Genomic DNA, 26,621 nt, shown 5'->3' on the forward strand with positions numbered 1-26,621 from the left:
ACCAGCTTAGACGGGAGAGTACTCAGAAATCGATTTGTTACATCTAAGCAGACATGATAAATTGACAGCTGGTGGATCGATCACTGCAGCACTGATCCCTGGCATAGCGGTGACAAGCCCTGAGAGTTCTATGTGATAACAGACCTCACAGCCCAGGTCTTTCAGACCAACATCACAAGACTCATGACAAAATTGTGAGACTTGGCAATATAATTTTTAGTTTATCTGCACAGCTATGTGACTGCTGTAGTATCTCAGGTCCATAGTACATACATTAAAAACTCTCCATATGTATATTTAAAGAAAATCAGTCGATCCATATCTGTTAAATATTTGGGATACAACTGCACTTTTCCTGAATATGATAATTCCCATTGACTCCAAAACTAGAATCAGAAGGGGAAAAAAAGCCTCTAAGACAAAAGTGAATTTAAATATGCAAAAACCAGACTATATTAAACTAACACTAAATTAGATCTCATTGGAAACTTCTAACCAGTCATATGGCAGACCAGCAAATAATTTGGGGGGAGGGGAGAAAAGGGGAAGGGGGGAGGTGTTATTGTCAATCAGGCACAGCGGGAACTAAGCAACATTTGCTCTCTGCAGATTTCAGGCTCCAGTTCTGTATCTGTATTCAGGGTAGTAGTTATGGCCATAAAGTTAATGGGTCTTAAGTACAGGTTGGAGATTATACATAGGATTAAGTGGTTTCCTGAATCAGGTCCTCTTATGGTCCTAAGAATGAGTGTGAAATGTGAAGTTGACATTTTTAACACTTTCGAGAAGCAGTCTCACTCCCTTAGGAAGGTTGCAGGTAGCCAAAATTATGGATTAGATTCTCCTGGTCCTATATGTTACCATTAACTCTACTGTGATCAAGAGACATTAATCCAGGTTTAAGACAATGTAACAGCCAAATGCTGCTCAGTGTTTTTCTCTCCCACTATGTTTATAATGGCACACCAATATGTTTGTTGAATGAGCTAGGATGCTCTCTCTTTGATCTGATTGCTGGAATACTATAAGATATGTTTGATGTTTTGATGATTTAGAGTGATTTATGGTCTTTACATATAGCACATCATTAAAGCTATATTTTTTACTTTATTTCAGTTTTGGGATGGAAAAGATTTTCTGATTTTGAAACTAAAAATAAGCCATTTGAAATGACAACTATGCACCCTGCAGGGTGTCAAATTCATTTTGATGTGAGAGATCGCTTCCTTATATGCTCTCCCGATGGTTCAACTGCTTAAGCTAACTACACATAAATATAAGTGACTGAGTGCTGGAGCAGGATGTTCTCACTCTAAGACCCTCATTTTTTAATTCATTTCCACTTCTACCCTGCACGAATGTGTTAAACTTGTGCAAAGTCTGGTCCTTCCCTCCCCCCATCCCCCACAGGCATTTACATGAGTAATTGAAATGGGGCAATAATAATCTTCAACTGCTGAGAATGGCCAACAGTCAGAGAAACACCAGATATTTTAAAGAATATTTGTCAATATCCAAAAACTATGTGATTAGCAATTTTACAAGTTAAAATATAATGGAAGTTACACATTTAAGTCAAGGAGAGACTATGGCATGATAAGGCTTTAAACCATGGCATTAGGGGGTTGAAATTAGGAGAGAGACAAATTTAAAATGTACTAAATTATCTCAGGCTATGCCTACATCATAGAGTTTTTGCGCAAAACCAGCCATTTTTCAACAAAAACTCGGAGTGTTCAAACTACATGCACGTTTTTGCGCAAGAAAAAGTACAGTAGATCGTCAGAAGACAGAGCTTTTTGCACAAGAGTTATTCCTCTTTCTGTTGGAAAAAGCACAGGAGCTCTTATGGCCATTATGTGAATGGCATCAGAGCTTTCTTGCCCAAGAGCGTATATGGCAATGTGGACATTCTCCTGAGCAAAAGCACATCCCTTGTGCAAAAGCACATGGCAGTGTGGACGCACTCTTGCGCAAGAACTTTTTGAGGACGCTCTCTTCCCGCATAAAGTTCTTGCGCAAGAAGCCTGCTGTGTAGATGTTGCCTCAGCGACCTAGCAACCTCAGTTCCATTTTGAAAAGTGATTGAGGCATCTAGGAATTTAAGGCCATGTCTACACTAGCACTTAATTTTGGCAGAACTTGCGTTGCTCAGAGGTATGAAAAAAAACGCCCCCTCTCAAAGACATGAAGGCGTAAGTGGTAGTGGGCACAACATGTGCACTAAAGGTTCTGTAACAGATCATCTAGCTAAGCGGTTCCCAAACTTTTTGGCATCATGCCCCCCTTTTTGATTTTTGAAAAACCCGCACATGTCCCCCTCCCCAAATAGCAGCAAAACTTGTTGAGAAAAAAAAGGAAAAAAAGAACTGAACAGGGCAGCAAAATTTGATGGGAATGGGGGGAAGCTGGATCGCCTTGCACCCCCCCTGGAATTTCTTCATGCCCCCCAGTTTGGGAACCCCTGAGCTAGCTCAAACTATTCTAAGGGTATGTCTACACTAGCTCGTTAGTTCGAGCTAGACAGGCAAATGAGGGCAACCGGATTTGCAAATGAAGCCTGGGATTTAAATATCCCAGGCTTCATTTGCATGTTCCCGGGCACCACCATTTTTAAATCCCCCTTAGTCCGAACTAATTGCCCGCGGCTAGTTCGAATTAACTGTTACTCCTCATTCCACAAGCTTATTTAAATCCCGAGCTTCATTTGCAACTCCGGTTGCCCTCATTTCCCTACCTAGCTCGAACTAACGAGTGTATGTACCCTAACAAACTGCTAGTGCACATCAGCAGAGTGCACACAGAGGGTTAGGCCCCAGCAGGCTCGGGTAGGATATATTCATACCCCAGCTTGCCCGGGTCTAATTGTTCCTGTAGAAAAGCCTTTATGCTCCTAAATGCCCAAGTCACTTCTTCAGTGTCTCTGATAGTTACACCCTAGGATCATATATTACAAGGAGGTTATCACAGTAAAAAAAAAAAAGTACTAGAGAATGAAAGCGTGTAGTTGACCATTCAGATTGGGCACTTAAGATTTAAACATTCCCAGTTACATCAGCAGTCACTTTTGCAATTACACTCGCTACTTTTTCTTATGTTTTGATACTGCCGTAAGATACATTCCAAATTAAATTAAGCCACAAAATTTTGGGTTTTATACAGGGATGTTAAATATTGGTTAATTGAATAGGTGAGTAACCTCATGGATTCTTCTCGGTTAGTCGACTCTTCTATAGTCCTTGGGGGCAGGGCCGGCAGCCAGTGTGCTCTGGCCCCACTCCCAAGGAGCCCCCTGCCACTGTATCAGAGACAGCAGTGCAGGGTGCCAGGCAGGACCTGGTCCATGAGAGGAGACAATTTAACCCCCAGCTCCCCTAGCGGACCAGCTGCCTGTCACCATGTTCTGCTGCCTCTGATAAAGAGGCAGCCACTTAGGATGGCAGCAGCCCCTGTCCAGGTGGGATCTGAGCTCCCAGACCTGGCATGAGCTGGAATTGAACTGGGCTGACTGACCACTTGGCTCCTAATACACTTTAAATGCAAAGCTTTAGCAAGGGTAGGTTCCAGACTTGGTGCAAGCCAGGACTGAGCCAGGCTGCTGTCCACCCTCCTGAAAAATTAACTGGCAGAGGGAAGGGGGAAATACATATAGTCTATAGCATTAACCTATAAGCTTTTGCTTATCAGTTAATCGTTTAACCGACTATACTATTACATCCCTAGTTTGATACACTACAGATTTCTATATAAAACAAGATCAGCAAACATTCTCAGGCTGTGTGACAGAGTGCAATATTATCTGCAACTGAGTAACAGAAGGATGGATATTTCAGTCTTAAATCTGAATGCCCTTGCTTCTGTGGTTTAAATGAGCCCACTCACATTGCTTTCACATACAGACTGTGTGTATGTGTTAGTATTACATGTAGACATTCCATTCAATGTACACTCAAGCTTTTATAGAGTATGTGACTCAAATGATATTTCAAGGAAAGGGTTTACACAACAATATTCATTATATTTTGCATAGCCCCACCTCGCAACCTTCCTTACAAGACAGAAGAATGAATTGGTCTATCAGGGACTGGTCTAGACAATATTTGGTCCTGTCATGAGGGCAGGGGACAGGACTCGATGACCTTTCGAGGTCCCTTCCAGTCCTAGTATTCTATGATTCTATGATTCTAGGTTGAGAGTGAGAGGGATCTCTTTACATTTTTCGAAATTCTGCATATGAAGTTTTACACATCAAAGCAAGATTTTTGTATTGATTAGGCCCCTGCATTTGATTGGTACTGCATCTTCTGGAGTATTTAAAATAATTCCATCCTCTATTCCATGGTTCATGATCAAAATTTAGAAGTGGCATTTGATTCTACATCTTTATGTTTCTCCTTTTAGGGAGTTTTTCTCATAAGGGCAGGAAATGGAGTTTTATCATATGGCGTGTTCCTCATTCCACTGGGTTCTCCAACCCATGAATGCTGAGGGGACTTGGTCCCCTACACTTCAAATAGCCTAAGAATCCCCTGGCTATCAAGACACTGGCAGATGCCCTATTTCTATGCCTCGCTTCCTGTCCCCACTAGTCTTGGAATATTGCAGATGTTGACATATTAACATAGCAGGGAATCAGTAGTGGACTAAGGGAATGTTAATGGTGCATGAAGAAGCACTAACTTCCAAATGGGAAATCCACAAAGGTCATTAAAAGACTATGCAGTGGAGAGCTCACTGATTCAGACAGTGAAGGGAGAGTACAGTTTTCTGTTTACCAGGCAGTAACATCTTAGAGGAGGCAGTGATTGTGTCAAGTCTTGTATCTACATTACACACTAGTGCAGGGGTTGGAAAATTTACCATACACCCTAAGAGCTGGACTGAACCTATCAGCCAGAGGTGGATATAAAGGTATAGGTGAACACAAGCAGCAAAGTCCTTGTCAACTGCAGCTGCTGAAAAGAGAGGGTTTGGTTGCTGAGATTTCTGCTAAGTTGTTTTCCCAGAACCCATCTTGGTGGCTCCACCTTTAGTATTAGCCTTTGAGTAGAAGATGTCATAAGTTTAAAGCTCCACATTCCCAATTTGCTATACAGGAACAGGCACTTATCTATTGAGCTCATGCTAGAGCCTCCTAGTTATTGGATGAGGGAGAGATTTCCACTACTCTGCTCACCTTCCAACTTATTTGTAAAAATTCAACCTTTCCATAAGTATTTTCACAACCATCCCCGCTAGCTGCTCACGTACTTCCCCAAGTCACAGGCAGCAGACCCAACACTAACTTAAATTCTGACAGATTTTCTGACATTTAGATCCTTAAAAGTAGCAGTAGTGAAACTGACTAGCTTTGTTAATTGCATTTTGCTGCTGATTGGCAAGTTTCTGGGTAGCTGGAGAACCACTGGTGCTGTTAGCATGCAGATTTGGGAAGACAATACTACCTCAGTTTCCATTTGGAAGGTTATATTTTATTTTTAAAATTATAAGATAAAAGAGTATAAATGAAATCAAGAAAGCTCAAATTATGCAGAAATTGATGACTAGACTCTCACACTTCCCCAAGGAAAACTTTCTGCTCATCACCACTGAGTGGATTTTTCAAGCCCTACTCTAATGAAATCTAGAAGATGTTGCAGCATTCACAACAGGATACTGTTGAGTAAAGAATGATGTAGTGAGAATTTTACTTTACTTTGCTTTGAGAAGCCAAACCTAATCCACATACTTCTGTACTCTGAGAACTGCATTAGCTGCCTTATGTTATAGAAGTGAGCTTTGTAGATTTTAAAATGGATGCTCCAACTTGATCCTGTCTACTTCTCAGATCTACTGCTCTACTACCTGCCTTGCCAATGCCCTGAGATCCTGTTAAGATGCTTTTAAACTCAAATTGTTTTGAATTTATGCTTTTGTTTGTTCTGCTCTTTGAGTCTGATTCTCTGCCTCAGGAGAACAGTGAAGTTTGTTCCCTCTGTATTTTTTTTTTTATAAACAATCTTCAAATCCTATCTGTTTTCTATAGATGGCATTAATTTTATTTGACCCTTTATCTGAAAAATCTCTTACAGATGATCTGCCTGAAAGACCTAACTTAAGTATACATTGTGGCTAAGTCTACACTGGCAACCTTTTCCAGAAATGCTTAAAACGGAACAGTTTTTCCGTTATAAATATTTCCGGAAAAGCACGTCTACATTGGCAGGATGCTTTTCCTCCCCTGGTCCAGCAAAATCCCTAATCTGGGACTGGTCAGGTCCCAAGGGTGCTGGATCAGGGACGTTGAACCTGTACTGAATATACTGTATTAATCAGAAATCCTTCTTTTCTCTGCACTTCTGAAGACTTCATCCACATTTTGTAGCCAGCTGTAAAAAGATAATCCCAAGAGAGAAGTATATAGGCAAACTTTTCAGAAGTGCTTAGAGATTTTGAGGGTATTTTTGGGTGCCCACTCTGAAATCCCTTGAAAAGGGCCTGACTTCTAGAAAATGCTGAGTGTCTACTCTCTGAAAGCCACCTCACTTTATAAGGTGCCTCAAGCTGGCTATGTAAAAAACAGAGGCACCCCAAAATAGGTAGGCACTTTCTAAAACCATGAACATCAGTAGATAAATATAATTAATATACCTTTAAATAAAATGTTAGCTGTCTGAAAACAAAATTAAACTACACTTAAAAATTCAGATCCCTCCTTCCCCCCTTTCCCCCCAGCAGGTGGATAATGGAAGAAGAGAACTTAAGACAACAGTAAAAAAAGTGCCCATTTACTTGTGATTTGTCAATCAATGGTTAAGAAAAAATTAATGAATTCACTCTAAGGCCTTGTCTCCGCTATGCGGTAGATTGACGCTGCAGCCATCGATCCACTAGCAGTCGCTATATTGCACCAACTGTATGCATAATAACCAGATAGTCAAGAGTACTCCTGTTGATCCTGATACTCTATCAAGATGAGAAGTGTAGGTGGTTTGTACAAGAGAGCAGACCCCAAAGACCTTACTGCATGCAAGATGCCATGGTGAATATGTCGACTTCAGCTACACTATTTGCCTCCATGGCTCATTTGGCTTTCTGTAGTTATAGAATACATTTCACACTGTAGGAGCAATAACATGCCAATGGCATGGGTTTATGAAGGGGATGGTTTGATGAGATTACATGATCTTGATAACTAATTGACCATTCATTATCAGAGGTAAATAGGTCAATGGAGGGATGATAGGAATTACTATAGAGAAGTTTCTGGGTGTCTGGCTGGTGAGTCTTGCCCACGGGCTCAGGGTTTAGCTGATCGCCATATTTGGGGTCGGGAAGGAATTTTCCTCCAGGGTAGATTGGCAGAGGCCCTGGAGGTGTCTCGCCTTCCTCTCTAGCATGGGGTACAGATCACAGCTGGAGGGTTCTCTGCTTCTTGGGGTCTTCAAAGTATTTGAAGGCTTCAATATCTGAGATATAGGTGAGAGGATTATTCTAGGAGGGGGTGGGTGAGATTCTGTGGCCTGCAGTGTGCAGGGCGTCAGACTAGATAATCATGATGGTCCCTTCTGACCTTAAAGTCTATGAGTCTATAAGTCTTATCTACTGTTTACATAAGCATCTCTGAATGAAAAGAAGTGTAAGGGTCTGTTTCTATCTTACTTATCCCTGATTTGCATCAATGTAAGTTCACTGAAGTCAACGAAGTTACAGTATAAAACTGGTGGTGAAAAAGAATCAAAACCTGAAAGTTCAGAGCATTATTATTAAAATTATTTAGGGTGAAATCCTAGCCCTACTGAAATCAATGGGGGGCCTCTAGCTTATTTTTGCCTGAGATGTCCCACTTCGTATTTCACATGGAATAGATAACATAATTAGATTGGTAAATCACAAAGAGATGAATGTTAGCTCACCTCCTCATAAGCCATTTGATAAATTACATAAGAGGCAGCTAAATCCCATCAAGTAACATCTCTACAGTCATGAATGAAGCCTGGTTGGTCCATGAGACCATCTCATTATTAAGTCGTGATCCATTTCCTGTAAAATTTAGATTCCTGTAATGGGGCAGCTCCTTCAAGAGCAGAGGTCACTCTTTGGAGCCCCTTAAAAGCTGCACGTCACACATCCAAAGGTACAAAACATTTCCCTCTAGAGTTCATTGGATTTAATCCCAACTAGGGCTGTGAAGCAGTTCAATTAATCATGTGACTAATCACATTGTTAAACAATTCCAGAATAGCATTTATTTACATATTTTGGATGTTTTCTTCATTTTTAAATATATTGATTTTGATTACAACACACAATGCAAAGTGTATAGTGTTTGCTTCAAATTTATTTTTGATGGCAAATATATGTGCTGTAAAAAACCAAAGAAATAATATTTTTCAATTCACCTAATACAGGTATTATAGTGCAATCTCTTTATCATGAAAGTTGAGCTTAACAAATGTAGAATTACGAACAAAAATAACTGCATTCAAAAAATATAACAATGTAAAACTTCAGAGCCTATACTCCCACTCAGTCCTACTTCTTGTTCTGCCAATTGCTCAGACAATCAAGTTGGTTTACATTTGCAGGAGCTAATACTACCTGTTTCTTGTTTACAATGTCACCTGAAAGGGTGAGAACAAGTGTTTACATGGCATTGCTGAAGCCAGTGTTGCAAAGTATTTATGTGCCAGATATGCTAAAGTTTCATATGTCCCTTTGTGCTTCAACCAACATTCCAGAGGACATGCATCCACTGCCAGGATGGTTAAACAGTGAAATAAGTTGTCTAGGGAGTTTGTAGAGTCTTCATCACTGGAGATATTTGAGAGCAGGATAGATAAACATCTATCAGGGATGATCTAGATGGTGCTTGGTCCTACCGTGAGGGCAGGGGACTGGCTCCATGACCGCTCAAGGTCCCTTCCAGTTCTAGTATTCTAAGATTCTATTTAATAATGATCCAAAGCAATGTGGACTGATGAATGTTCATTTTCATAATCTGAGTAAGATGGGTTGAGTGCTGTAGCTATCATTAGATTCTCACATTGGCACCTTTTTGTGTTTTGTCAAATCTTCATTAAAAGTGTTCTTAAAATGAACATGTTCTGGGTCATCATGTGAGATTGTTATAACATGAAATATATGGCAAAATGTGGTTAAAACAGAGCAGGAGATATACAATTCTCCCACAGGGAGTTTAGTTGCAAGTATAATTAATGCATTCTTTTTTTTAAATGAGCATCATCAGCATGGACACACGGTCTCTGGAACAGTGTCTGAAGCATGAAGAGGCATATGAACGTTTAGCATATGTGGTATGTAAATTCCTTGCAATGCCCGCTACAAGAGTGACATGAAAATGCCTGTTCAGACTTTCAGGTTACACTGTAAGCAAGAAGTAGGTAGTAGTACTGTAAGAGCATGTCTACACTGGGGAGTTATTTCAAAATAATAACTCCTGCTTGTGAAGATGAATAGGCTTGTTTCAAAATAGTTATTTCAGGAGTTATTATTTCAAAATAACTTATTGGTAGTGTACACATAACCTAAATGTAAACAAGCTTGTTTGTCTTAGCAATTGGCTGAACAAGAAAAAGGACTGAGTGGACTTGTAGACATTGTTTTGTTTTTGAGTGCAGCTACATAACAAAAAAATCTATATTTGTGAGTTTTACTTTCACATAAAGGGATTGCACTATAGACTTGAGGTATATTGAAAGATACTATTTATTTTATCATTTTAGAGGGCAAATATTTGTAATAAAATAATAATATAAAATGAGCACTGTACACCTTGTATTCTGTGTTGTAATTTAAACCAACATGTCAAAAAACACCCCAAACCCTTTAGTCAATTTCAATTGGTATTCTATTATTTAATGGTAAGATTAAAACTGTGATTAATCATGTTTTTAATTGACATCAATTTTTTTGAGTTAACTGCGATTAATCAGCAACCCTAGTCTTGACACAGTCTGGCCCTTCAGGCCCCCACCCCACACTTAGTATCTCTCTTTTCTTAGATAAGAAGTCCCCAGTCCTCCTTCTTGGAGCAGGGTCCCAGTACAACCGTCACTCCCACGTTTTACCAGGCTGGAACTCAAGTTAATACCCTGGTGCCAGTGTGATACTCCTGCCTTACAGGCAACCTCAACTCCTCACTGAAGCAACTCCCCTGGTTCCAGGATATTTCCTACAAGAGCTTTTCCTTATTCTCTGCCACAGCTTCCTGGGCTTTTAACAGCTTCTTGCTACCCTCTGTAGGGAATCAGCTGACCACTAGGCCCCATCAAGGCTGTTAATACAGCACAGGGAGTTCTTTTAGGAAACAAAGTTGGTTGAACCCAGGCCACCAGACGTAAGGGGCAAGCCACTCTGTTACAGCCCCTGTACTAGCACAAGTACAGGGTAAGATTTCCAACACTACAGGGGACTGTTTTAGGGAGAATTTCTGGCTAGCCCCAGGGTGACTATGCAGGGAAATGAAATGAAGGGGAGCAATTGTTTTCTCTCCTTGCATGCTTACACAAAGCCTATTCAGATATTTGCTCTAGATCCTGAAGTGGCTGGCAGTTGGGTGGGAATACAAGGATTTTGTACCTTATGCTCCCTTAGAGACAAATCCATGGCCCCACTTTTCTATGGACCAGCCAATGAGGCTGAGGTCTGAGTAGTCACAATCCGGTCAAGTCATGATCCTGTACTCAGAAAACTTACCTCCCTGCCCTACCACAGCCAGGGAGCTTGGGAGGCATTGTCCTTTTCTCTGTAGGCATGTTTACACTGTAATCCAAGGTAGGAGTACAGCATCCAAAGGCACACCTGGACTAGCTTTGATCTAGCTAGCTCAAAGAATAATAGCAGCAAAGCTATGACAGTCTGGTCCAGTCATTGGAGTATCTACCCAGAATCTAGGTCAGGCTTGCAGAGTCTTACTACTTCATTGGTTGCACTAGCCCCACTACCGTTGAACCTGAGAGATCAAAGCTAGTGTGGATATGTCAACATGTGTTGCAGTCACACCTTTGATTGTGACGCAAAAAATCCCCTTGGGCAAAATGCGTCCCAGAGCCTCCTTTGCAGCTATGCGCTGCCTCTTGCTTACAATGACTGTGTTCAAGACCTGTGATCTAACTCAAAATGTTTAACTAACAAATCACCATACACAATTTATTTAAAAAAAAATCTGAATTAAAGACACTGTCTGTCTTAAGTAACTAGAGTTCATTGTTTTGTTTTGTTTTGTTTTCTATTAAAGCCACATCTTCATTTTCCTACAAATGACATTTTCTCTTAATAAACTACTACAAGAATGCTCTCTGGTACGGCACATTATTTGGTTTGAATCCTTCAGTGGGAAGACTGACAACACAAGGGGTTTGGTTTGTGTTTTAAAAACAGGAGAAATATTATTTTAAACTTAGAACAAATGAGTGTGCTAGAAACAGCAGATGGAGATAGAGTGCCAGTACAACTCATAAATAATACAAAATCCTCTCAGAAGTAATATGGTTGCTGAATTTCCCTAGAAAACGGCATGTCTTCATCAGAATTCAGCTTGACTAAAATGCAAAATGTCACTTCAGAAAAACCTAAATGAAAGGCAATACATAGTGTTACAGCAAAACTGCAAAAGCACATCACTTACACTATGGAAAGGAGAAAGACCTTGTGGCAGAATAATATTATAAGAAGTTTCTTACCTCCATCCCCAGATCCTGAGCCTGCATCTGAAGAGAGAACACAATGAAATTTATAGTTAGATGCGGCAATCTAAACTATGAATATATAAGGCAACACTGCTCGGTTAAATGTATCATGGTGTATTTTATGTTTAATGTTGTCTCTGAGTAAATTACAGAGATCTAATCTTTACATGATTCTCTCAAGCCAGCTTTCTGATGCCTGAATTTTCTTTTAAAAAGCCTTCATAAAAGACAGAAAAAGCCAAAGCACAGGAGTGCTGTAATGTTCTCCTAAGCGTCTGTTTCATTTGCTGAGAATGATAAACTATCTTCAAGAGCTTTGTGATTAATAGTTTTTCAAAGTTACTTTATGTGCACTTCCATTTCCCCCCTTACACATATCATATTTAAGAAAAATATTTTTCATTAGGTTTTGGAACGTATAGAAATGAATGTCACATATAGTCATTAATATTTAAGAGCTTCATATATGTAAGAATATCCAAAATGTTTGATGACAAACACTGACTCAATATTCCTACCATAAATAGAATGCCTATGCAATAAAGAAAGGAAATATTTATAGTGAATACCTAGCAAGCAAACCCTTTTTTATAAAATGGCTAATCTTCCTTTTCTCGCTCCCCCACATTTTCAGATTAACATTGTAAGTGGAAATAATTAGTTTAATTTTTTTAAAGGAAAGGTCAGAATTATAGAATCTCATAATGGTTACTTGCTTGCTATATGAAGTGCTTTGTCTTTAAATCCTTCATCGTAGCCTGAAGAAATTTAGCTATACTGTTCATGTTTCCAGTTTTAGGAAGAGCAGCCACATGAAATTGTCAAGCAAAGAACTTCATTAAGAAGCATTCTTAACAAATCAATGTGCAAAAATGCACACAAATGGAGAGGCTTCTGGCTGAAAGAAAATCTAAATTCTGTCTCCATTTTCAGCAGTTTAATATAATAAAGGCACTGATGAAAGCAAAAAAGAAAGTTGCATTGTCAAGAGTTTCTTTTTACTGGCAAGCTCAACTAGCAAACACTGCTCAGTGTCAAAGGCAGTTAGAAAGAGAGAGCAAATGGAGAGCTTGCAAAGACAAGATTGTGATTCTGTTTGTATATCAAGAGTTGAAGCCCAATTTATTTATGGTCAGATCTTGTTAATCTAAGTTGGTTTGTACATTCAGTCATTACTCAGATAAAAAAAAAAATCTTCAGATTAGCAAGACTTTTTTTTTTGGCCACAGCAGTGGGTTACCAATTAAACCTTGCAGCTAGCTAAATAAACAGATGAGCCACATTACTCAGTTGTGCTGGTTTTCTAGCTGGCTAAATCTTGAAACGGTGGGCTTTTTTCACCATATGATCATGAACAGCGGGGGCAAGGAATGCTTAGAAAATGGAATAAAATCTGATAGTGCTCTCCTCTGTGAAACACCCATATTCCTAATCTGGTTCTCCAAACTACTCCCCACCACACACCATCTCCAGGCCAGCTGCTTGGTGAGAGGAAGGTCTCTGTAGTCTAACACAAATAGGCTATGTCTAGACTGCAAGCCTCTTTCGAAAGAGAGCGTCTAGACTGCACGTTGAACTTTCGAAAAAGCGGCTTGCTTTTTCGAAAGAAAGCATCCAGTGAGTCTGGATGCTCTCTTTCGAAGAAGCCCTATTTACATTGAAGAATGCCTTCTTTCAAAAGAGGAACTTTCGAAAGAAGGCGTTCTTCCTCGTGAAATGAGGTTTACCGCCATCGAAAGAAAAGCCGCGTTCTTTCGATTTAATTTCGAAAGAACGCGGCTTGAGTCTGGACGCAGGGGAAGTTTTTTCGGAAAAAGGCTACTTTTCCCGAAAAAAACCCTGAGTCTGGACACAGCCATAGTGATGCCTGGAAAGCAGGGACTGCCCACCACCTCTCATGTCCCGCAGCTGGGAAGAAACAAACACAAGCCTTTCTTTCCTTTAGGTACGCTGTACAATTCCCAGCTGTTTGGAGGAAAGAAGCTTCATATTTTCTCCTTCTCCTTCCACACACTCATATCCAGACTCCATCTAGCCATTCTTGAGGATTTTTTTTCTCACCATCCTTTCTTTATTCACCAGGTGTTTTCAGTGATATACCCTCCCATGTAAGATGGGATTGTATTACTCCCTCTCATGCCATCCTCTGAGGGGAATCCAGCAGATTCCAAACCTGCAGATCAGTTGATTTAGCACTCTCCTCTCAGCATGATGGAACAGGGGTATTCTTGTTGTCAACATTCTGCTCTCTCGACTGCCATCTACAGAGAGATCCATTAATTCTCCAGCAGCCCCACCAAAAGCAAAGCGCACTCTCAGATAAAATCTGATCTAAAGCCCCACAAAGTGAATAGAAAGATTCTCATTGACATCAGTGGGCAATAGATCAGGTTCATAAACTCTGCCTTCGGGAGGAGAGAAAAAGCAATCAAATATTCAAGACATCAGGATTCCTAGTTTTCTTTCCTCCCTGAGTATCTTTAACACTGGAGAAGGTTTCGCCAAAATAAGTACAAGAAATAATGGGAAATCTTAAGAAATGATGCAGCAAGAAAGCGGAATTAGACTATTAAACTTTTTAATGAAAAAAACCCCCCCAATATCTGTCCTAAAAGAAACTCTTCTGCCAAAATTGACTCTTCCTGACAGAACTCAAGATAACACCAATTTCTAGACAAAGAACATCACAGAATATCTTTTTCCCTTTGAAAACTCTTAGGCTATGTCTAGACTGCAAGCCTCTTTCGAAAGAGCGCGTCTAGACTACACGCGGAACTTTCGAAAAAGCGGCTTGCTTTTTCGAAAGAAAGCAACCAGCGAGTCTGGATGCTCTCTTTCGAGGAAGCCCTATTTACATTCAAGAACGCCTTCTTTCGAAAGAGGAACTTTCGAAAGAAGGCATTCTTCCTCGTAGAATTAGGTTTACCGCCATCGAAAGAAAAGCCGTGTTCTTTCGATTTAATTTCGAAAGAACGCGGCTTGAGTCTGGACGCAGGTGAAGTTTTTTCGAAAAAAGGCTACTTTTTTTGAAAAAACCCCTGAGTCTGGACACAGCCTTAGGTAACAGTTTCAGATAAACCATAATTTACAGAAAGAAACATTTCTCTTAAGTGCAAGACATACAGATTGCTGCTGTGCATAATATTTTTTCTAATGCACTTTTTACTGACTCTTCTATCCCAATCTGAAAAGTTCTGCTTTATATTTAAAGAGTTCCCTCGAGGACAAAAGCTTGCTTCTTTTCAAGTTCATTTCATTGCCCACCTCTAATGAGTACAGAACACAAAAGGAAAACATTGGGAACTCCGGGAAAGAGCAAGTCAGTTTTCCTGTCAGATTATGCTCATTCATCTTTCTGTATAATTCATATAGGAGGGCTATGAGTATTTCACAGCTCCCAGATTAAGGAAAGGGGCCTAAAGAAATAATACTCATTCACCGCATGTTCTTCAACAAATTCCTCCAAGTAGTACAGAGACCATTCCACAATTTCACTAACTTAACTTAAAGTTAAGGGCCAGAACCTTATCCAGTATAGATCAGTATAGTTCCATGGCAGTCACAGAAGCAGGGCCAGACCGAGCCATTCCGGCGCCCCGGGCAGACAGTTTAATTGCGTCCTGGGTTGGGGAAGGGCGCATGCGCGGCCCCGCCCCCGTGCCGGCACGTGGGAGAGGGCGAGCGGAGCTGGTGGAGGCAGGACACACATGCCTGGCCCGGCCCAGTATGGCTACTGCTGCTGGCGCGCAGTCCGGGACCGCCCGGGGCGGGCCAAGGTTGGCCGTGCAAGGCCCCGCGGCCACGGGGGAAAGGACGCTGCTGGCTAGTTCTGCTGGGATTAACGTAGCCCCCGCTTCGGGCGGCCGCTACAGGGTGGCCGCTGGGAGCTGCTGCAGCCCGTGATCCAGGAACCGGGTGCGCGGCACCTGATGGCAGCAGTAAGGGGCACCATGCCTTAATCCGGCCCTGCACAGAAGCTCTGCTGGTTTATACCATCTGCGGATCTAGTCCTACATTTATGACAAAATACAGAAGAGTTACCATATGCAGTAACACTGATATGCTAGCTCCTCCAGATTACAGAGTGCCATGGACACAAACAAAGCATTTAGGTCTCTGATCTGCCGGATTAATCTCTATTTCCAGTTACTTGTAGACACATTATACAACTCTATGAAATGCACTGTACATGGCAGAATGCAACAGGGGCATACCCATACACTTCACATCCAGGCCCGCTCACTAGCCCCAGCTCTGCTCTGGCCCCACTACTTGCCTTGCTCCACCTGCCTGTGCTTCTGGTAGGGAAAGGGGTCAGGGGCTTCCCATCCAGGGAGCAGGGACAGGATACAGAGACTTGCTCTGCTCTGCCTGCCTGCTTGGCACTCCTGCCAGGGCTGGGCAGGTGGAGGGGGCAAGTCCCCACATTTCAGCCCCTCACCTCCCTGAAGCACTTGTGGGGCATGTGCAGTGGAGCAAGCCTTCCATCCCCGTCACGGGAGTGCCAGAAGGGCAGAGCAGGTGCACCCATTTTTCCAGGGTCCCAGGTTGGCCCAGTGGCTAATCTGCCACTGAGAGGAGAGTGAGTGAGTAGGTGGCTGGAAGCGGTAGAGGATATCTTCAGAAAAGGTAGGTACTCAGCACGGGGGAGCTAGGCCTGGTGCGGGGCAATGGGACCTGGAAGGGAGCGAGGAGCCACGTGTGCCGGAGAGCAGTATCTCCTCCTAGAGCTAAGTGCATGCCCAGGGCCCCAGAGAGCCCATGATCAGACGGTCCATCCATCACCCCCAGCCAGGTGAGCTGCAGGGGGTGGGAAGAGGCTGGCTTCCCATCCCTCCTGTCCTCTCAACTCCCTCTCTCCCCCGTAATTGCCTGCCAACTAGAAGGTAGAGCCACACAAATATTCCATGCTGGCTACTCCACTGATATTAAAACAGAAATAGTATTCTATGCCCTGTTCCTTAAAGCAACATACAGAATCTTAAAAAAAAAAAAAAAAAAAAAAGAATGGATGGATGGATGCAGTAGCTGCTTAGGTCTGTATGGTAAATTATTCATCTGGAGTTAATATGCCTGGAATCCTTATCATGATATGCAAGCTATTTTATCTGGTTTCCAGCAAAGTTCTCTACAAACAGAGCATTATACATACCCGTTGCACATGATCCTTCAGACATCACAAGTATTTCACTCTGCTGCTTGCAGGCAGCCTGTCTCAAGTAGCATTCGTTTTGATAGGTATCGCCATTGGAGCCACACACTGGCACATAGTCGCTGTTACACTAATGAATGCAGAAAAGGAAAGAATGTAATTAGTAACAACCACCAAATGGTGCCATGCCAATCCATTCCCCACCCCCCTCAAAAAAATAAAACACCATGAAAACAACAGGAGATTAGAAACTGCCTGATCCTTGCTTACTCTTTATAAATCTATCATTATTAGTAGGACTACAGGAGAAAACCTGAAGGGATATAAACAGTCATGCTTCAGAGCACAACTTGACTTCTAATTGACAGGTGTGAGGAAGAAACTTCCCATATGGTCTAGTTATTTTATAACTGTCCACTATGGACTTTCATATATCTTTAAAGTAATTGGTGCTGGCTATTCAAAGACAAAATGCTAGACAAGATGTACTACTGGCCTGCTGCGGTATGGCAATGCATGCACTCCCGCTCCATTGGAAGATAATAGGCACGAGTTGTCTCATAATTAAAATTGATTGGGAAACAATCATCATGGATTTTTTAATGAAAATAATCACCAAAGACACGTCCTATTTTTCATTAAAAATGTTGACATTTGAAAATTTTCAAAAAGCTTTCGTTACAGCATTTCCTTGAGTTCAGAGTTCTCCTTTGCATGTTGAAGGCATCAGGACCAGAACTGCAAAGCATGTCATAAAAAATGCTAAAGATCAGAGAGACTGAATAATATACATGTTATCAGCTCATCTGAAAATTCTGCTCAGTATTGTCAACTATCAGTTTTATTTTTCTCCATTACCAAAAGAACACGTTTTTTTTACCCCTGCTTTTTCATTTTAATAAAAATAATTCCATTTTATAATGGAAATTAGGCAACCTACAGGGTGTAGTTATCATAAGATAATCACACTCTGAGGTATTAAAGATACTTGGATGTGCCCTGTACCTGATAATTATGCCGGGGATATGATTATCTCATGATTACTATACTCCTGATATGCCTCATTGTTTAATTATAACAAAAGTAATGATCAAGATTATTATTTACAAATGATCACCTCTGTTTAAAAACCACATAAAAATTAAAAAGTCACACTATCAATTTAGCTATCTTATGCCATGAAGTGTTTTATGTTGTGCTAATACACTTGATATCCAGTATGAAACTGATGTCAATATGAATTTGAAATCTGCCTAGATACAAATGGCTACAGAAATGATTAACGCATACAGTTGTGTGAGTTGAATTAATTGTAGGCCTCCACACAGGGATCTAGCCAGGAAATTATTCATACTTGGTCAGAGAGACATTTGGGCTGATTCAAGAGAAGTGACATTTCCCTCTGTATTATATTTTCTTAAAACTCCCAGTCCTGCTATATTTCCTAAACATACCAGCCAATGCTTTCTTCTTTTAGGTTTCAGCTCATCAATTCACAGATTTAAAACTATTGATTACAATGTTCTGGTTTGCCATTTTGAGGAATGCATTCTAAATCTGACCTGTGTCAAATACAGAAGTGTCAGAATTCATGCAGAAGCTAAAGAGTGATTTAGACAGAGCTGAAGGGTGATTTGGAATAGTTTACCAAGACAATTAACATAAACAAATGAATTTTTTTTAAAGCATGAAGGACTAAGTCTTAATTATTTTACACATACAGTTCCAGTGACACCACAGGGACTATTTATGGTTATGTGAACAGGATGTTCAGTAGTTGGTCCAGAATAATCTAACATTCACCACTATAAATACAAACACAAACTTTGATCCTGCTTCATGGAAAGCAGTTGCAAATTTCCCATTAGTTTCAGTCAGAGCAGGGTTTACCCATAGGCTACGTCTACACTGGCATGATTTTCCGGAAATGCTTAAAACGGAACAGTTTTCCATTATAAGTATTTCTGGAAAAAGAGCGTCTACATTGGCAGGATGCTTTTCCGGAAAAGCCCTTTTTCCGGAAAAGCGTCCGTGGCCAATGTAGACGTGCTTTTCCAGAAAAAAGCCCCGATCGCCATTTTCGCGATCGGGGCTATTTGCGGAAAAGACTACTGTGCTGTCTACACTGGCCCTTTTCCGGAACAGTTTTCTGGAAAAAGGACTTTTGCCCGAGTGGGAGCAGCATAGTTTTTCCGGAAAAGCAGCTGATTTCTTACAGTAGATCGTCAGTGCTTTTCCGGAAATTCAAGGGGCCAGTGTAGTCAGCTCGCAGCTTATTCCGGAAAAGCGGGTGATTTTCCAGAATAAGTGGCCCAGTGTAGACACAGCCATAATGTTTATGCCAACTAGCTTCAAAACAAGTCCTATTTTCCTTACCTATGTGAGTAACCTCATTACCTGAGATGTGGCTATTCATGTGCATAAAATGAGCAAGGTTTGGTGTAACAAGTGAAAAGGTGTCAAGGTTGAAATCCTGGAGCACTGAAGTCAATGGCAAAACTCTGATTGACTAAAATGTTGGGGACAGGATTTCACCCCAAATTCTGTGCATTTAGTAGAACTTCACAAGGTATTTGAGAGACTATTGTGTTCTATGGCGGATGCTTCTATGCCTCTATTATCCATTCTTTATCCCATTATCTATACATTTTGATACACCGACAAAGATAAAAAAAATAAAGCTGCTGCTCAGCAACAGATAACGTGGGCACGTGAAGCTTTCAGAGGGTGCTAACTAGGGTCCTGAGCTCCAGTGACATTGAAGAGCAGGATAAAAATAATCGCAAATAAAGTGGGGGAAAAAAACCCAACATGATTGTCAGAATATCATAATCTACCAGAGCTGGATTCTGATACTTTATAACAATGGAAAACTGGCATTCACAGCTTTCTATTGGTACATGAAGTGTTTCTTTCTGATCCTAGAGGTTGCTGGGATACTGGATTTTGACTATCACCATTCCTTCAATCCATCAGTACATTCTGGGCATTGGCTCAGGACTAAGTACACCAAGTCTTAGACCTTCGGAGGAGTTTCAGCAAGGGCCAGATCATGTCAAAACTCCCATTAGCGAAAATGGCAAACTTCCATATTGTGGAATGCTCCCACTCACTTCTGTACTTTTAACATATATTTGCTTAACCCAAGCAAGGAAGAACAATAAGCATGCCCTAATTTAGCCATGCACTGGTTACTGACTACCTTTCATAGCATTTGGAAATTTGTATACTTATGATCATAGGCACAGGAACATTTTGGCTTCACAGAGTTTATGAAGTTTCTTTAGCACAAGTTTATTTTCCAGAGAAGCTGACATACTTGTGTAAATCCTGCTCATGTTAGCACTACAAAACTGATTACTTCTTACTCTCAAAAGCATGATTTGATTAATACTGTCACCACTCTTCACACATTTTTAGCAAGCAAAGTAATATGAAAATGCATTTCAATAATACACAACTCACAACTCTGTAACTAAGGTCCCGATCCTGAAAACACACAAGCATATGTGAGGAGCCCCACTGAAGAAAATTCAGCTACTCTCATAAGAAAAGTTATTTGTGTGTGTAAATGTTTTCAAGATCAGGATCTAACTGTCGAGAAACAAACCCAGCACCAACTGAAATACCTAACTACCTATTAAGACATTTTTGTGTTATCACAGAGGGAAAAGAATAGGGGCTAAGGCAGTCTAGTTCAAATTATGACATCATAAAATATTTGTTAATTCTGAATGCTTCATCTTATTTCCTATAGCTAACAATGTGGTCCTATGAGAGGGAATGATTAATGGTCTGATACATTAATACCCAATGAACACATAGGGTGTGCTCTAACACAAGAATAAATGAATTTCTGCTCCTATTGAAACAGATGTGGGGAGGATACTCACATGAATACAAGTCCCCCACCAGGTGAAATCAATGGGTGATCTATATTTCTGTAGTGTTAAAAAAGCAAAAATGACTCAATTAGGGGGAAAACCCTGGCCATTTATCTTCTGCTTGGGGACAGAACCACACCCAAGTAATCCAAAACAGTCTGGTTTTAATTTGCCTTTCAAGCAACAAATGTTTATTATGTTAAATCAATTTATTGGACACTGTTTGAACCAGTGTTATAAAAAACAGATACAAGAGTGGCCAACCAGAAATTTTCAGTAGCATAATAACAACCCACATCTTTGCTTTCCAACTGCAGTAAAAGCCCCTAGCAAGTACCAGAGAAAACATAAAACATGATTAAACTGATGAGCACTCTTTTGTTGATTTGTCTATTGTCACTGTAAACAAGTGTGCATGGAAAGTGCGTCTGAATTCTGACTGAGCAAACTCCCTCACTTGAGCCCTATGGTTTTGTGTCTGTATTCCATACACCCCAAAAGACACTTAATGCAGTACTCAGTCAGTCCCTGATACTGCATTAGAATTCATTCTCTCCTACAGTGGCATATTTTTCATGCCTACCAAACTGCCCTGAGCTGCATGATGAGCCAAGTTACTCCCTACTTTAACTCTAGTAACACACGGGATTTTCAGAAGCACAAGAATTACTTTGACTCTACCAAACCGAGAGCATCAGCTACACAAGTGTTGGCATTGTCTGAATAGCAGCACGCATAGATAGCTTGCATTACAAGCTCACATTCAAAGATGTGACTCCATGAATGGCCAAAACAAAAAGTCAGAGCTCTCAATTCATAAGGGATCTGATCCAAAATCTACTGAAGCTAACAGAGAGTTTCCCACTGACTTCAGAAAACTTTCAATGAGGCCCACAATCACTTGGTCACTTTACTCTCATGCCATGTAAGATTATAAACATTACCAGATGATAAAACCTGGCAAATCTGTATCTCATTTCTCCAATATATTTCAACTGTCCTCTTTCATATGTTTTTCAAGCATCAGTATAGATATTACTGATCTACTAAATCCAAGAGAATGCATCCTACTGAATTTTACTAAGGTTTCTTTATTCTAAGTCACCAAAGACTGGCATGATTCCTTGGGAAAACATAGCCTCCACTGTATTCCCTTCCATTAGCGAAGTCTTGGTTTGCTTCTCCCAAGTGGTACATTGCTTTTAAACCAAGTGCCAATGCTAAATTGTGACGAAACACAATAGCATAGTGTTCTCGATGGACACTGTATAACTTAAATGTCAGTGGCACAGCACAGGTATTAGCACCAGGCAACAGCACAAGTCACAAATGTTGATTGCATTATAGGGTTTCCTGAGGAAAGAAAATGTCTAAATAACTAAACATGTTACAAATGCTGATGTTGCACCACACAACTCTCTACATTAACATTTATTTTAAATATGAAATGTGTGACCATATGTAAACTGGAAATTTAATAAAAGGTACAGGATATATACGTATTATTTCTGTCAATGAGAAAATGCAATCATTTAATGTTAAATACCATAACTTTAGTAAAGCAATTGTTGGTGAGATATTATTTCATTTTTGATATTGCGACTTTTTAATTTTTTCCTCCTCAGATATGATATTTTTGCCTCTGGTAATAAAAATAATACTTGGCATGCTTCAGAGTAAGTAGTCTATCAAAATGCTCAGTAATGAATTAAAATCAGTCATTACAGATGAGTACAATACTGAACCATTCAGTCTGTTGTACTGTAACTATTTTAATGGTTATAAAAGTTTTACATCTTAATAAAGTTGCATTAAAATGCAAAAAGCCACCAAAGCACATTAAGGTGTGTGTGTGTGTATATATATTTAGCATATCCTGGTACATTCTCAAAACTCAATAACTTGTACAATTTTTATCTGGATAATTACGCAAAGCACATCTCTTTTCAGAGTTAGGCAAAACACACTAGAAGAAATACTTTCTGATTAAACAGTATGACCTTTAGACTTAGCTGAATGGAGAGGAAAGAGAGAAAGAAGGTGTTTGTGTGTGGGGGGAAGGGAGAGGACGAGGGAATCAACAATAGCCCACAAAAACTATCTACCACCTAACGGAAGTTTGTGATTTTGGAACAGTGGGGAGGGCTATTTTTTTTAATCTGGCATACAATCAAAAGCATTGCCACTATGCAACTTTACTGCAAAAAACATATAAGCATGTTTCAAAGCCATTTCTGTAACTAGAACAGAACACTGGAGTGTGTAAAGCATGATCAGTATCTTTGTAAATTTGGAAAGAACTTTAAATACTTGTTAAATGGGCACATCAACAAAATCACACATACACAACCTGAAGATGAAGACCCCAAAGGGACATTTATAACTGCAGCATCTGCATTTTCCCAGAGAAACTTATGTCTTTTTGACATCAGTTGGCTCTCCTGCCAGCTCTTTACACTTGCTGCCAGGTTTTCCCTCTAACTTCACTGCATGTAGAGAAATAAATTGCCAAGTGATAGGTTGTAAAGGGAGACCTCTGATTTGTATTCTCATTAGAGAATTAAAGAATGAAACAGCAATCTTCTTACCTTGAACTGACAGACGCAAGTCACGCTGTCTCCAATTCTTAAACACTCCCCATCAAATTTACAGGTATTGGTGTCACAGAGAAAGAGATCATTTTCTCTGTCATCATAACCTCAAATGTAAACAGAAAAATACTGTCAGCTTCAGTGTGGAAGGATATACAATACAGGGTGACTGCTTTTCAAATTTACACAGCACCATAATCTTGTTGATGAAAGAATACAATGTGGATGTTCTGTCCTTCCCTGTTTTCAATTATCCACACTTCATGTTCTTATTCCCCACACTTCCACCCTCTTTATTTTGTTAAGCAAACTCCAGTTCCTCAGAAATGATCCAGTAACTGGTGCATTTTTTTTCTTTGGTTGGTTCAACATTTTCCCATGCAATAGTAGATCTTTGGGTCTAAAGTCCAAATTGGAATTTCTCCAGACTATACTGTAACAAAGCCCCAATAATAAAGATAAACAGGCTGTGTGTTTTCTGTGATGGTCTGTCGGATTCCAATGAAGATTGATCACCTCTAAGTTAACAGGAGAGGTGCCAGGCTCTTCACAAGCTGCTGAGTGAACCTCACTCTTTCCCTTCAGTTTTGCAGACAAACAAATCTGGCTGAAGATTTAGTTCATGAATGCCAGCGTGAATTTCAGATTTTACTAGTTGCCTTCCCGCTCCAACAGCATGTAGTGAGGCATTAAACAAAACAGCTATACTATACCCCAAATCCATTTAGATTTAATGCCATTGATTTTTAAAGGTCCTAGTGCTTCTAATCACATCACTGGATATTACACATGAAAAGAGTGAAAATTGCTTTATGTCATCCTATTATATAAGACACATATATTATTACCTTGAGGGCTGCTCTTTTATCAGAATCCTACCAAAAGGTCTAATTGCAGAAATACCTGGAATATTAATGGCATCGCCTGCTGACCCAAATATTATACTCCCTGTAAAGTCTGTGACTTGAAGGATGATTAATAATTGGGATCAACATATTTTGAGAGACCAGGGTGGGTTTTTTTCAATCAGTGGATAGACAAGCATTTCTTGTCTCCCAACCTCCAACTCTCTCTCTCTCTCTTACACACTCACACACTTAAATTTACATCACTTTGTCACTGAAAGAGACTGAGTGATTTTGCTTCACCAGAAGCCTGCTAATGGGTTTGGAGACCTCTCTCCCTCTTTCTGCATATAAAAAAGTGCCTCAGAAAGAGGGGTGCTCAGCTAGAAACACATCCACAGGCACTGACAAACAGTGGTTGTATTGAAAATACTGCATAAATGGTAAATAAACTCCATGCAATGCACTGATACTGTATTAAGGGCTATGCTGATCAGACACAAATCCAGCTCCCAGTTGATCTAAAAGGGCAAGAACTCCGATCGGGTCCCTAGCCTCTTCCTTATTCAATTAGTACATTTCACCCGCATTCTGTCTGGCCGGCACTTTCCAGGAGGGCTGAAACTGACCAGATAAAGAGGAAATGCCTGTTTGATAGCAGCCCACAGAAGAAATTGAGGAAAGAGGCGTTACTTCTTGATCACTTGCGGCTAGCTACCCTGCCCTTTGGTCCTGTGAGTAGCCTGTGTGACAGCTGTAAATGGTTCCTGTGCTAACTTGTCTTCAGAAACTAGAAGGTTTACAAATTGAATCCAATATAAATGAAGAGAGAAAAGCAAACCAAACCCCATGCCTACAATAAAATCGAAATGTCTGGAAGCAGCGACAAACGGGGTCTTTGCCTAACAGGATTAGCCTTATTACCAAGAGTTGCTAGCACTGACTCTTGCACTTTCTGCAAAGAATCAGCATTTCTCTGACAGCCACAACGTGATGTATTGCATTGTCTCTCCCAAACACTGTTCTCACTTCTCCAACGTTTAAAGAAACAACCAGCAAACAACCTTCCGCCCCCCACACCATGGCACTGATCCGTTTTGCGGGATCACATAACGACACTGTGTCCAGCCTAGAACAAACTAGGGGCTGCGTTGCTGAACAGCCAACCTCAAGCAGAGTGTAGGGGAGATACTGAACCCTCCAGGCACTTTCTGCCCCGCTGTCCAGTCACTCCTGTGCAAATGCACCCTGGCCAGGCGGGGCTCGCCCTGTCATTTGCAGTCCGCGCCAGGAGCGGCGGGTTTTGGGGACGAGCCCTGCCCTGGATGAGGCTAGCGGGAGGCAGGTGCAGGGGGTCTGGCTCGCAGCTTACCAGAGCAGTTCCAGCCGGTCGGCGTTTGGCAGTCACTTAAGGAGGTAGGGAAAGCGGCAAGTTTCACCGGCCGGGCGATGAGGAGTAACATCACCGGCAGCAGCAGCCAGCAACAGCAATCGCCAAGGGTCCAGCTGCCGCCGCCGCTGCACTGCCGAGGGGGGGAGGTGTCCGCAAACACCATGACTTCGGAACTCGGCGGCAGGCGCGGTCTCGGGGCAGGAGGGGCAGGCTAGCGTCCCGGGGGCCCCGGCCAGCAGCAGCAGCAGCTCCGCAAGGGGCAGCCCGGTCCCGGCATGTCGCTCCCGAGAGTTTCACAGCAGCGGCGCCCGCCGGCCAGGTCCCGCGGCCGGGCTCAGCCCCAGGCGGCGGCCGGGCAGCAGCAGCAGCAGCAGGGCGGCGGCAGCGGCCATAGGGCTCCGGGCGGGCTGGCAGGCGGGCGGGAGGGAGTCAGCGCGCTCCGCAGCCCAGCGGCCGCCGCCTGCTCTGGCGCTCTGCCGCCCGCATCCCTCTGGCGCGGGGGAAGCAGCAGGTCCCTCAGCCCGCCGGGGTCACGTGGCCGAGGCAGCCCGGCCGCTGATTGGCGGAGCGGGATGCAGGTCCCCCGGCAGGGCGGGGCCGGCGGCGGCGGGCGGAGGGATGCTGAGGCTGCGGCGGCGGCGGCGCGGGCCCCGCTCCGGGCCGGACAGTGAAGGCTCCGCGCTGCACCGCGGAGAACTGGGCTCTGCTGGCAGCCCCGCCGGCCGCTAGGGATGCACCGCCCGGGCTGGAGCGGCGCTTCTCCGGACTCCCCGCCGCACCGGGACCCGCGGCAGCGGAGGGAGCCGGGAGGCTCCAGGCAGGGCGCACCCTCCCGAGACTGCACAGGCCCGCGTCCCACGCGTGCACACGGAGGCAGTCCCGCCTGCGGGCGGGCGCAGCGGCTTGGGCTCGCTGCTCCCGCGCCGGTCCACGCGTGACTCGCAGCGGCGCGCCTGCGAGGAGCCCGGGCTCCGATGAAGTTTCTAGCAACTGCCCCCAAAGCGGATCTGTCCGCTCGTGGACGTGTTGGGACGGGGCTGGGGGCGGGGGAACGGGGGTGACGGGT

The 26,621-nt window shown here is 42.1% G+C and overlaps 1 protein-coding gene across 2 annotated transcripts in view; it reads right to left on the reverse strand.

The window, feature by feature from the left end:
• TMEFF2 (transmembrane protein with EGF like and two follistatin like domains 2) overlaps positions 1–25,775 on the reverse strand; it is a 221,999-nt gene extending 196,224 nt beyond the window's left edge. Inside the window, exons 1-4 of one of the 2 annotated variants that reach the window (XM_075934210.1) lie at positions 25,535–25,774; positions 23,315–23,424; positions 16,843–16,972; positions 11,685–11,711 (exon numbers count right to left, since the gene is read on the reverse strand). In XM_075934210.1, the coding sequence (XP_075790325.1) occupies positions 11,685–11,711; positions 16,843–16,972; positions 23,315–23,424; positions 25,535–25,718 (451 nt within the window). In that variant the 5' untranslated portion in view covers positions 25,719–25,774. Of the gene's footprint in view, positions 1–11,684; positions 11,712–16,842; positions 16,973–23,314; positions 23,425–25,534 lie in introns of both variants that reach the window. The other variant, XM_075934213.1, reaches the window with a different exon arrangement.
• Between the last annotated feature and the right edge of the window lie 846 nt (positions 25,776–26,621).

Source organism: Pelodiscus sinensis, chromosome 7, assembly GCF_049634645.1.
Source record: "Pelodiscus sinensis isolate JC-2024 chromosome 7, ASM4963464v1, whole genome shotgun sequence".
Taxonomy (NCBI): Eukaryota; Metazoa; Chordata; order Testudines; family Trionychidae; genus Pelodiscus; species Pelodiscus sinensis.